Source organism: Sitophilus oryzae, unplaced genomic scaffold (assembly GCF_002938485.1).
Source record: "Sitophilus oryzae breed Bouriz unplaced genomic scaffold, Soryzae_2.0 scaffold_806_pilon_pilon, whole genome shotgun sequence".
NCBI lineage: Eukaryota > Metazoa > Arthropoda > Insecta > Coleoptera > Curculionidae > Sitophilus > Sitophilus oryzae.
This window is the reverse complement of record NW_022147424.1, coordinates 619,496-633,223: the sequence shown is the minus strand read 5'-3', so window position 1 is coordinate 633,223 and position 13,728 is coordinate 619,496. Positions and strand designations below refer to the sequence as shown.

Sequence of the window (13,728 nt, the reverse complement as noted above, 5' to 3'; positions counted from 1 at the left end):
AACTAGAAAATAAAAAATCGGTAAAAAAACTTTTAAGTTAAACGGTTTTATCTTATGTGCACTGAAAACTAGAAAAAAATAATAACAATTAGGTATTTTGAACTTCTAGTTCAGAAATATTTTAGTACTAGGCAGAATAGCTTTTAGGCATATTAGACTGAAATAAAAACGTGGAGCCCCTCTGAAATCCTACCTATGGCAAAGCATATATTATCTTTATAGTTTGGTAGATCATGAGCTCGGCGTTCGCTGGTGAAGCCGCCACGGCTGGTTATTGATTGTCAAAATCTCCAGTTACGATTATAGTAAATCGATGCAATCCACACTTAGTATAGAAGAAAGTATTACAGCAACAGTTAATGGGCCCCACGTTTTTATTTTAGTCTAATATGCCTAAAAGCTATTCTGCCTAGTACTAAAATATTTCTGAACTAGAAGTTCAAAATACCTAATTGTTATTATTATTTTCTAGTTTTCAGTGCTCATAAGATAAAACCGTTTAACTTAAAAGGTTTTTTACCGATTTTTTATTTTTTTAGTTAAAAAAACGAGATTTGGTATGTTAGTATATGACATAAATTAGGATTGATTGACATATTCAATTGTTTTCGGCCACTTCCTGTTTCACCGGAAATGACCGCAACTTTTGATTTTTAAATGGCACTCTCGGTATTTTTTTACTTTATTCGAAAGAAAATAACACTCTGAATAGAATGACATATCATATGTCAACTTTTGACGTTTTGCCATATGGTGTATTTGAAATTATAACATGTGGTTCGTAACGAAAATTTGACTCGAAATACCAACTGTGTGGTATCAAATTATTCGTAAAAAAATGCTTTTCCCAAATATGCTAATGAGCCACCCTCGTTCCATTTGAAAACATTGAGATATGATTAAAAATACGATTTAAGCATTTTCTAACTGGCCAGGTCAAGGCACTAAAAACATTAGACGATCAAATCTATTTTTCCAAGGCTCCTCGATTAAGAATTAGTGATTTTAACATAGCCATGGCACTCTAGATTGAATTTTAAAATACAATTTTTTTAAGCGAGAATGTCAAAAGTTGACATATGATGTCATTCTATTCAGAATTTCATTTTCTATCGAAATAAAGTAAAAAAATACTGAGGGTGTCATTTAAAAAATCAAAAGTTGTAGTCAATTCCGGTGAAACAGGAAGTGACCAAAAACAATTGAATACGTCAATCAATCCTAATTTATGTCATATACTAACCTACCAAATCTCGTTTTTTTATCTGAAGAAATAAAAAAGTTATAGGGGTGAGCCACTTTTGAGACGCACCCGGTAGAGGTTAATTATTTGCAATTAACTTATTTTGATTCGAAAAATAAATACGCAGTAGTTCTATGTCCACGGAATCTTAGAACATCCTGTATTTCAAATAATTTACTTCACAGTGTTTTCGGTATTACCTTTACCGGAGGGAGGTCGTACAGGAGGTGGTACCCTAATTTTATTTCCTAACCTGGATACACTGTTTTTTGGATAACTTTGTTTCGAAGAAGTGCTTGAAGGTTTGGTATCCAGTACCTCGGTCTGAGTTTTGTTCTCACAGCTTTTCTCTATATTTTTTATGTTAATTCCTTCGTTCATCTTTACGTTTTCGTTGTCCTTTGCTTCTAAAGATATTATATTTTTTAGTAAACTGTTCATAATACCGTAGGATCGAATGAAAACGACATCTTGTAGGTGTATAAATAACATTCAGATTGAGGCTTTATGTACAGGGTGAACCAAATTGGACCCTTTTCTATAGGAGATAGACGAAAAATAATATCGGTCTGTTTTTTGAAGCTCAATTTTGATCAAAAACGTGATGGTGAAAACTACACATCGATACCTGTCACCATTTCGGAGTTACGGGGTGTTTTTCAAAAATGTGCATTTTTAACAAATCGCTATGGAACTATTTTGCTATCGAAAATTTTGTATTACGTAGAATTTAATGGTTTAAGTATAATTTTTTAAATTAATAATTTAAGAATTATCAACAGAAAAGTTGATTTTTTAATTGGGACACCCTGTATATTTATAATTCACCGAAAAGAGCTTAAAATTACCTTTCCAAAAATATAGCACACTTGATATTTTCCTTGAGTCCCCTTCAAAATACAAAATTTTTAAAAGTTCGCCACTTTTAACCAGTAGGCTTGGAACCCCTTATTGATGATCTGCCCCTAATGGAACTCGAAACCATATTTTTCTAGCAAGGGGAGGCACCGCCTCACAACAATAAAATTATTTTGCAGCCAATTTCAAGAAAACTTGAATAGCTAACCAAGATTCCAGCCGTTGGCCGTCGAGGCCGCCAGACTTAGCGCCTATGGATTTTTATCTTTGCGAACGACTAAAGGTTCTTGTTTTTAAATTGTCCGCATAATATAGACAAGCATTAGAAGTACTTAGCGGTTATGTGAGGGTATCTTTTACCCCAACTTAGTTAACGAATTCCGCAAGAAATATTCAGAAACGGTCCCATCTGTGCATAACAGAAGACTATTGACATCTCCTGTAGCAAAATCTGATGTCTTGGTTTGCTATTTATTGTTATTGTTATTAGATATAGTTTAAAAGTGTTCTTGTTGTTAAATATAGTTTAATTTTTTTTAAATTCTGCATCCCTCATTGCAAATATTATTTTCGGTTTAATTGCTGCGCACAGCTAGCATTTTTCAGCATTACGGCCTGCGCCGTTCAAAGCCTACTTATTCAAAGTGGACGAATTTTTAAAAACTCTATATCTCGAAGAGGAATCGAGCAAAATATCAAGTATGCTATTTTTTCGGAAAGGTAATTTTAAATTCTTTTCGATGAATTAAAAATATAAGGGTCTCCCATATAAAAAATCAAATTTTCTGTTGAAAAAATATATAAAGATAAACCTTTAAATTATTAGTTTTAAAAAAATTATACTGAAAATTTCACACCTCTACTTTTCAACCAATAACATGCTTTAATATTGACTAGTTACCATGGCAACTGAAAAAATTTCCGGAAATTTTTTCGAGGCGCCACGAAACTTTAGTGGAAATTTTTTGACAGTTGAAAAGGTAAACATAAGATCTACAATCATAATGTGAATGAACTACAATGTCTATATATTGAAATATTACCCATTTGAGTTTTAGCAATACCTTGGCCAACTTAACAAATTGAAATTATTTTAAAATGTCATGTTGGATTAATATTTTTTTTTTCAAATTTAGGTGTGAAATTTTCTTACCGAATACCACGCAAGCTTAAATTATTCCTGGAAATTTTCTTTCGGGCACGAATATTTTAGGAAAATTATCCCTCGTCTTCGACTCGCGATAATTTTCAAAATATTCGTGCCCTCAAAAAAATTTCCGAAAATAATTTAAGCTCTTGTGATATTATAAGTGAAAAATACACAATTTCCAGCAAAAAGTTACAGCGATTTGTTAAAAATGCACGTTTTTGAAAAACACCCCGTAACTCGGAAAAGTAAGCGATATCGATATGCAGTTTTCACCATCATGTTTTTGATAAAAATTGAGCTTCAGACACCGATATTAGTTTTCGTCTATCTCCTATAGAAAAGGGTTTCCCTTTAAAAGCGTCCAATTTGGCCCACCCTGTACATTATAACTTACTGTCTGCTTTTTGTTCCGAATCGCCGGCACTCATTTCAAATTGTTTCATCGTCATTTCTCTGGAACTTTTCCTCTTCACCCTTGTATACAACTCTGATATTCCGTCTTTTAGCTTAATGACTTTCTTTTTAATTTTATCTTCTACATTCTTAGATTCATTTATGCTACTACCTTTATTATCATTTACAGGACATTGCGCATGTCCGATGTACGTTTTCGCTTCCATCGGTTCGTTTTTAAAATTCACCACCACCTCGCTTTTCGGTAGGTAGATCGTTTCAAACGTCCCCGGTAATATTTTTTCCATAAAGTACTCTTTCATAACTGTTTCGTTTATGTTGCTGATAGTCAGTATTTCTGGCACTTTTTTGCATGTGGATATCAAGTTATCCACGCGACATTCTAACGGGTTTTCGGTTGTTTTTCCTGATACATTTTTGCCCGAGAATATAGAGTTAGGAGCTCCTATTTCCACACGACATTCTAGAGGTTTTTCGGTTGTTTTTTCTATGGCGTTATTCGTGCTTACATAGTATTTTAATGGTGTTTCGTTAAGTTTTTCTACTGTGTGGAGGGTGTCATCAAGCATTACAGTTTTGATAGCGTCTGTAATATTAACGCTTAAATCCGCTTTTTTGGGGTCAATTTTCGTAATATCTTTCGCCTCAAGGTTAGGTTGTATTATTAAATCTAAAAAATAGATAGATATTTTTATAGGAATAATCAAGTTGAAGTCACAAAAAAACCGTAAAAATATAGGAATTTATTATATACTTATGTAAAAATAGAGTTATAATAAATATTCAAACTTTATTGACTTTATACTGTAAGTGACGTAGAAAATAGGGCATCCACTAAAAGTGATTTATTTCTAATAATTGTTTATATCCGGACAAGTGAACTCAAATGTTTCTTTAAATCCATTTTATACAATACTTTCCCTCCGTACAATTCTAAGGGTAACACTCTTTATCTCAGGGTTGTGAAAAAACAACCAAACCAAGCCCGCCCCACGTTGGGCGCCAAATTTATATCTAGCAATACTGGTGAGATTTGACTATCGGAGTGTACATTGGAGTTAAGTAATACAATTAATATGGAAGATATCGTATACCGGGTGGTGCATCGTCGTTGGAAACATAGAAAATCGAGTGCAAATTTTCAACTGCCCGGATATTTGTTCCCCCGCTAATTCTACAGCGAAGTTGCCATATTTCAACAATTTTTGACAAGCCGATTTTAAGTAATTTAAGAAGAATTGCATCTATTTTTAAATTAAAACTGAACAGGTAACAACTTAACTTGTCAACGTATGATTTTGTGAATGTCAAATGGTATTTTCTAAACGTATAGATAAAGGAAATAAATTTAGATTGGAATGCTAGGCTTCCCGCTAAAACGTATAACTGTTTTGGGGGGCATACGTTGTACGGGATCTGGCGCTGCTATAGCGGTTGCTAAGAACAACCGCAAACAAGAACAGAAAGAATTTTCTCTTGTCAACGTCAGAATCTTCATAAATTATAAAATCTTTCAAAATTTAAACCGCCCGAATTGAAAAAATACCGAAAAGTGTTTAAGCCGTCCATTTTCAAAGTAATTATTGCTATCTTTTAAGTTCAATTCAAATTTTATTTACTCAAACCCCTGATAATTGTAAAAAAGTGGCATTAAAAAAACTTAAGCTGTGTGAACTGTGAACTGCAAAAACATCGTGGCATAACGTCGGTTTCCAATGTTCCATAGGTATTTCATACATGCCCTTATATAAAATAAAGTTTCTTATATGCAACACACTGTGTTTTATTTATAAAATTAAAAGAAAATAATAATAAATTTGAATAAATAATATATTTGGCGGCATAATTCCGGAAAAAGTCGAACCGCTCCAAAATTATCAAAAACTTTGAGTCGCAGCCGTCGCAAAAATAGCGCCAAATAGTATTTCCATTGTCCTTCATTGATACTAGGTAATCAGCTAACAATTTCATCTTAAATTTTGTATCCTACATTTGTGTACAAAAATTAATGAAAGTTAAATAAACACTTTTGAGTGAGAGTTATATTTTCTATGTCACTTACTCTGACTACATATCACTATAATAAAATCTGAATTTCGTGACAATGACTCTAGCATCTGATCCTTGTTAAACGTTGTGTTATTTCAGATTCAACATTCAACAAGGAATTAAGATAATCTATCACTGTCAATAACTTTAGAGACAGATTCTAATAAAGCTCGAACTGTGACACATCCTGTGACGTTGTTTTCATTTGATCACACTATATTTTGCAACTTTTCAAATATCATTATCACTAACCTTTTATATTTTCTTCTTTAACCGTTCCAGTTTCTTTCGAAGATTTCAACTGAATTACAGAGTTTTTGTTCTGGTTCATATCCGACTTATATTCCTGTTGAGTTAGGTTAGGATTGATCATGATACCTGTTGTTTCACACACAGGCTGAATTTCTATTGAATCGGATAAAAAAAGTTTTAATTTTATTATATTTTATAAAACAAATAGATTCACACCTTTTTTAGTTTTAATGGGAATCGGTTCTAGTTCTTTGGCAACATCAACTGGAACAATGCCGTTAATATTTTTAATTCCCAGTTCCGACAGTAATTTTTGATAACGACATTGAAGGGTTTCTTGGTTGGTACTTGTTTTTTCTTTTAGATCATGAGATGGTACTTCTTTTGGCCTTTCTTTAGCCGTAACTTCTTTATTCTGATTTTCTCTGTCGCGGACTAGTACGACATCCAAATCTTCGTCGTCTTCAGACGGGTCTTTTTCCTTTAAAGTTGGAATACTGCACACTGGTTCTTTTTGTTGCTTTGGACTTATTGCTTCTTTTTGTGGGCTGTTATGGGTTCCATTTTGGCTATCTTGAGTCTGGTCTAGAAGTTTTAGTTATATACATGAGCAAAATTATCAGAGATTTTTTTATATCGGTTGTTTTAAATTCGACTGTCACTATAGGGATTTGGGGAACTGGAAGAAGCACAGAGAGGCTCAAATTAGAGCAAAGAAGCTTATCAATGAGCCCAATGTTCCTGTTTTCGTTTTATTTTTTGCGAGTTTATTTTAGTACTTGGAAAAAAATCTATAAACGCATTCTAAAACATTTTTTTAGCTTCATCCTTTCCGAGACTCTTAATTCTGAGAATTTCCGATTCTGGGACTCTTAATCTCAGGATCGTCAATTCGTGCCCCACGTTGGGCACCAAATGTATAAAACCTACAAAACTTGTGAGATTTGTGCACTATTTAGGGGTACCTTGGAATTAAATAGAACAATGAAAAATTAATAATTAATTTAATAAGTTAAGGTTATATATTCAAACTTAGTAGAAATTAGACTAAAGCTTCATTCAGAACCTCGCAATTAGTGGAATAAATTAGTGGTTTCAATTAACGTAGAAGTTTGTTCCTTTAATTTCAATGTAAGCATTCAAAACGTCAAAATTAGTGGTAGACATTTTCAATATTAAAAAGGTTATCAAACTTTTAACTTTTCCACTAATTGTACTTCAAAATTTGCGAGGAATGTCATTTTGGCCTTTGATTATCTTCCGTTAAGAGAAATTGTGGTTAGAAATCAAAAGTTAATTGTTTTATAAGCTAAATATTAGGCATTCTCTATGGATACAACTGACTGAAGCAAGCTGTTGCTAGGATATTGTATTAATTTAAATTGTGTTTTTTAAATATTGTGAATGATCGTAAACTAATAAGTATAAGGTGTAATTGAAACCACTAATTTATTCCACTACTTCGGAAGTTCTGAATAAAGCTTTAATCTCAGTAATTGTCAATTCGTGCCCCACGTTGGGCACCAAATGTATAAAACCTACAAAACTGGTGAGATTTGTGGACTATTAAGGTTTACCTTGGTATTAAATAGAACAATGAAAAATTAATAATTAATTTAATAGGTTAAGGTTATATAGTCAAACTTGGAAACTAATGGTCCAAAGAAAAAAAATGTTATAGAAAAGAGATAAACACTAACTTTTAGTTGGTTCTTCTATACGTTTTATTTTGTCGTTTTTTTTATCTTTCGATGATTTCATATTTTCATTCGCCAAGCTACACAATTTTTCTTCAGATTCTTTTTCTACGTCCTCTTGTTGTAATTCACTCTTAACTGGAGGTATTATTTGATTCAGCAACACTGCATTCAGTATTTTTTTTACTGTATCCTCAATTTTAGACGCGGGTACCTTTTTGTGTATTTCCGTTTCTACAAAATCGCAATACAATAGTTATTTACTATATAGCTGCTTTATTTAGTTAGTATCAATAAGCTACTAACTAAATGTCCAACCAGACCTTAGTATACTAACAAAAATTATTTTAAATTGTGTATCTTGTAAAATAAATTATTTGTAATAACCTGTAGTAATTTCATCGGATCTCTCCGTTGTGGGTTCCGCTCTAGAGTCTTCCTTCATTGGTTTAACATCTTGTCGTGGTCGAGTTACTCTTGTAGCATGCTCCTTTTCTCGTCCTGTTGTACTATCGTTAAAGTTTTCAATTTTTTCTCTAACTCTTTCAGCTACGGTTACCAAAAAGAATAATAAAATACAGTTCTTTTACAATCCTCCAAAAACACAAAGATTGAACAAGAACACGATATTATACAAAATAATGACTGACACTAGGATAACTGTCAAATAATAAAGGACAATATTGCTGAACACGGCGCAATGTGACCAACATAGCGATATTAAAATTCGGTTTAAACTAATTTTTGCAGCTTTAATCTAAATAAAATATATGTTACAATCATTTGCTCTATAAAGTAAAATGAAGAGCTGCTCGGTATCTTAAATTATACAACAAATCTAAACATTTTTGGCAAAATTTCATTTTGTCAGGTTTATATTTAGTGTCAATGTCGATATGATTGGCGACGTGCATCAGAAAATGTTTTGTGATTACAATATGTTGCTGTTTATTTAAATGTGCTTTGTAGTAAATTGATCATACTCCAATATTCTTTCTGCATTCTTGAAATTCCTTTCATAGACACAGACCCAGTAGACCTATTATTTAGCATAAAGTTTAACTTAAGCAATTCTAATGTTTTTGGTGCAATTATAACAGGAAGACGTGTTATGTAAACTTACCCCTGTTGTTCTTCTCCACCAAAACCGCTATTTTTTTATCCCCCTTCGGCGATTCTTTCTCGACAGTTGGCGTGGCCACTACAGCCGCCATCTGTTCCTTCAATTTATCTATTTCCATTTGTTGCCTCCTTAGCATATTTTGGTGACGCGCCATGCGCACTTTGGCCGATGCCTTTTCGTTAAGTTCTTCGACCTCGTCCGGTTCTTCCAAATAAGACGACGCCTCAGTAGTCTCAGGGGCGGCGGGCTTGGCTTGTATACTTTTCATTTGAGGATGTTTCTGGATCATCCTCTCTTCCTCCGATCGACTTAGCGGCTTAATGTTGCCCAGTTCTACAACCAGAATGAATATAGTAAAGTGTTAATAACAAAGTTTATTGCATTAGAAGCAATGAAATCAGTGGCGGCTCGTGAAGAAGTGTCACAGAACCATGACACTATACTCTGTACAAGGTATCCCATTTTCCTTTGTTTTGTGGGGTTTATCGTTTATGAGTAGAGATCAGTAGCGGCTCGTGACCCGTGTGACTGGGTAGGCGACAACATTTTAGTTGCGTCTATTTGCCCCCCCCCCTAATTTACATAATACCCTAGACCAGTTTGTAAATATATGTTATCTCTGGGTTAAAAAAATAGCTCAAAAATATTTATATTTTTGAGCTATTTTTTTAACTATTTATATATTTAGGACAAAACTAAAGCAAAAATATCAGCATTCAACGTAATGACATAATGATTGACATAATGTACAAGTATAGTTTTTATTAATCTATATTATCTATAATATCCTTTGAATAAGACTAAGGAAGGAGCATATCAAAAATCTTAGGTACACCGCGATGGGAAATATGGCCGACTTAAATTCCGGTTTATCAGTGCCGTTCTAATTTTATTTAAAAAATATAAAACTATGATGTAGGGTAGACGTGGGGTAGACTCAATAATTTGTTGTTTTATTTTACGTTGTGAATAAATGTTGGTAGTTATTAAAATTGTTATAAAAATATATAATTCTAATAAAAATAGATAAGTTATAATAAGTATTTATTAACACAAACATCCGATACGCTACTGAAGCAGGTAAGTCAAATTAACGTATCAAAATTCTTTGACATCTGATCTTTGACAAGTAGTAAATAAAAGCTAAAATGCAAGAAAAATATATAATTTAGTTACCTAATTTAAGTGAATTTCATAAATGATCGGTTTACTACACGTATGTATATTATATAGTCACTTACTAGCGAAAAGTTGTTCCCATTATTTCACTCAATTTTTGCCGAGATCTACCGCACGCTATTACTCGCTAACTATTTTATTATATTACTCACTAACTATTTTAGAGTCTTTTTCGATAAATCGCGATAGTGTCACTGTTAATTTAAGTTCTGCCACAATTTCCATCTAGATTTACTACCTTTATACAACTATCAGTAGTAGAATAAATAATAAATAACATAAAATAAGCTCCGTAAAGACTGACAAATCCACAAAATTTCAAATCAAATTCAAATGTGTCAAATCGTGAAACAGAACTGTCAAGAATCCCCACCCTAGAGTGCTTTTTCCGCCCACCATGCATGAATACATGGATAGCATTATGCTCCTTCCTTAGTCTTCTTATTCAAAGATTATATCTAATATTTCATAAAATAAAATTCACAAAGATATTTGACTTAGTGACTTAGTTTACTTTATTAACATATCGAATTGAAATAGCACAGATACTTTTCTGTAATATCTGTTGTATCGTCTTCTTGCACCGAATAAAATAACGCGCTTTTTTTATTTCGGATTCTTTTATTTCTGTGGCGTGTTCTGAAAGTAGAATAGAAATACAATCGGTTATATAATTTTTAATAATCTCGGACAAGCCCGAAAACTGTTTCCAATTTGCTTTAAACGTTTTTTTGAATTTTCATATAAAAATTTTAAATGCTACGTATAATGAATCATATGAAATATCCCCTTAACATCTAAGCCTACCGAGACCCCACGACTTCATGCGAAGGCGACCGGAGATTTCGCCTAAGCCCCGCCTTAATATGATACAACTCCGACTTATGTCGCGTCGGAAGAACTGTCACTTGTTTTATTATTTTCCTTTTCTATTTCACGAAAGTAAAAAGAGTTACCTATCTGATTCGTTCAGGGACTCAATTTAAAGAATATCAGTAACTTTTTTGGTAGAGGGATTTTATATTTGCCATTTTGGTAAAAAATAACGGTCAAAATTCAAAGTTATTCATTTTATAGACTATAGTAAAAGTTGGTTTTAAAAATAGCTGTTAAACTTTTACTGGCGTAGTCTTAGCAAATCAGTGAATGTGAGGTTTTACTCATAATTGTTAACAATCACTGATTTCCAACTTTTACTGTAACATATTATACAAAGATGCGGCTTTCACATCACTGTACTACTTTTTTATGGAACTAATAATGATTTTTTTACTTACCTAAATCTAGTAGTTCCTGTTTGACTTGATCTCGCCGTTTATTTTTTTCCAACAGTTCCCCAATATTCTTCATTATGGAACTTTTCCGCGTATTAATTTTCGGTTTTTGCAGTTCCATCTGGGCGTTTCTTTCCTCAATTATACTATGATGTTCCATTATTCTTCTCAACCGGTTTGCCCGTTGGTTCTTTTTAACCGCTTCCGAGTTGAGGTTCTCGATTTCATCGTACTCTAGAGGTTCTATTTCCGTTTTCTCGGGTGGCTTTATTCGTGGCTCGGCAACTTCGTTTTTCTTTCCAGGTACGGCGATTAGAGACCTCAGTTCTTGCGTAATCTTCTCCCTATGCTGCATGAGCTGGTCAATCTTCTTACTGATACGCACCTGCTCTGCCAGCGATCCTAAGTTTCTATCCTCTAAATCTGTCAGCTCTTTGATGAATTTATTTGTGTTTTCCAAGTCTTTTTCCATGTTGGCTAAATTGATTTGGGCCTTTTGAACCTTGGGACCCCGTTGATTGCTGGTTGGTTGAATTGCTTCGGTATTCTCGTCAAGTATTTCGCTTCTTGAGACTTTTTGAGCTTCTGAAATACCCGCTACCGAAAATATAAATTGTTTTTTCGTGTTCATTAATATTAGGTTTGTTCCAACACAGAAGTTTGTACCGTTCAAGGAACGGTTAGCTTTATACGCATGTGTGAACGTGGACAGTTGTGTTACTATAGGCTTGGTGCATTTCAGTTGATTGCAACAAATTCCGACCGTAGCGCTTCAACGGCAGAAATCAGAATTCATCAGTATGTATTTCACGCCGCCGCACAGGGCTTCGTCCCATGGACAAAAATCGAAAAAAAGTTAAAATTTACTAATATCTGAATATGTAATTTTATACTTATAGCAATGTTCAACCATCCTGTATATTATTTTTCATAAACAACGTTTCTTGTTCAAATATTTTCACTAAAAATAAATTTTGCGATCATTATCTTATCAGTAAAAAGAATAACATTGATAGTAGTTCTGTATATTATGGAGTTAAACGGTACGTACTTAATTGAAAGCCACTATGGATATTGTTAAACAAGGTATGTACTTTAAATTTATTTCTAAACAAGTTCTTGATTATTTAGTTTTTATTTATTTTTTGAGATGATTCTTAAATGGGTATAAAAATTTTACGTTTTCAAACTTCAAAAAGGCATTTAAAAAAAACATATCGTATTTATTGAATATTTTTGTTGTCATATTCATACACTTTTAATTTTTGTATAGTTCACCTGCGTCTATTTGCGACGAACTTTATTTTATAATACTTTTCAGATAGAGTAAAATTGATAAGCAATGCCGATATGGTTAATACTTGGCTTCATCATAAGGACAAGTACTCAAAATTATTTGTATTTCAAAAAATGTGTTCTTTATTAGATATTGATGAACCTTCCAGTCAAATGAGACACCACTTGTGTCTGAAAAAGCCCACTATGTTGGAGCGAAACGTCGCATAAAAAAGTTTCCATCTTTCAATTTTTTTCCATTTTTTTTTCCTCATACCCAAGAAAATGAAAAAATAATATATGGATATGGTCTATTAAAGAGGTAACTATTAACATCCGAACCCCTCATACCAACAAAAAGAACAGTAACAACGCGAAAAAGTAACATATTAGAAAATGCTGTACAGAAATATCTTATATGTGAGGATACTTTATCTACCTGTGATTTGGATACTATAAATTTGGAAGATTCTGTCAGCAGTGATTCTTCTGAATCAGAGTAGTTACGATCTATGCATTTTGTTGTCCTAAAGTAAATTTATAGTATCTTAAGTTTTTTTTAATTAAATATAACATTAATGTTTCTTTTTCATTAAGGAAAAACAATTTTATCTTATATTAGGCTTATATTCTAGGAATCATGTTCTAATGTTATTTCAATTCATTTTTATCACAGGGATTTATTTAACACTTACACCGTTTTCATATTATAAATTATTATTTCCTTAGATGGAATACAGCTCCAATATTTTTATTATTTATAAAATTTTTTTTCATAAACGTGGGACTAAGAACACCATCATTTAGTACAATGAGAGTACTCATCATTTGTGTCAAATAAACCTAGTTTGAATAAATTGCCTACAATAAAAGAGAGGTTTTGCATTTTTGTCCTCTAGAGAGCCATATGTTCGAAGCACTGTGCGCCGCGCCGTCATGTTGATCGCATTAAAATAATATTGAAATCGTGGTTTTGTCATAATATTTAAGTATTTTATTTTTTTGCTAGTGCAAAATTATCATTTGTTAGTGAACATCATCATTTAGTACAATGAGAGTACTCATCATTTGTGTCAAATAAACCTAGTTTGAATAAATTGCCTACAATAAAAGAGAAGTTTTGCCTTTTTGTCCTCTAGAGCCATATGTTCGAAGCACTGTACGCCGCGCCGTCATGTTGATCGCATTAAAATAATATTGAAATAGTGCAGTTA

General features: G+C 32.6%; 1 protein-coding gene across 4 annotated transcripts in view; it reads right to left on the bottom strand.

The window, feature by feature from the left end:
• LOC115888645 (centromere-associated protein E-like) overlaps positions 1-13,728 on the bottom strand; it is a 35,415-nt gene that overhangs the window by 5,154 nt on the left and 16,533 nt on the right. For 3 of the 4 annotated variants that reach the window (XM_030908417.1, XM_030908419.1, XM_030908420.1), the window contains 8 exons: positions 11,243-11,836; positions 8,787-9,119; positions 8,051-8,212; positions 7,667-7,897; positions 6,183-6,551; positions 5,967-6,119; positions 3,646-4,335; positions 1,444-1,650 (listed from right to left, as the gene is read on the bottom strand). In XM_030908417.1, coding sequence (XP_030764277.1) covers positions 1,444-1,650; positions 3,646-4,335; positions 5,967-6,119; positions 6,183-6,551; positions 7,667-7,897; positions 8,051-8,212; positions 8,787-9,119; positions 11,243-11,836 — 2,739 coding nt within the window. The remainder of the gene's footprint in view (positions 1-1,443; positions 1,651-3,645; positions 4,336-5,966; positions 6,120-6,182; positions 6,552-7,666; positions 7,898-8,050; positions 8,213-8,786; positions 9,120-11,242; positions 11,837-13,728) is intronic. The other variant, XM_030908418.1, reaches the window with a different exon arrangement.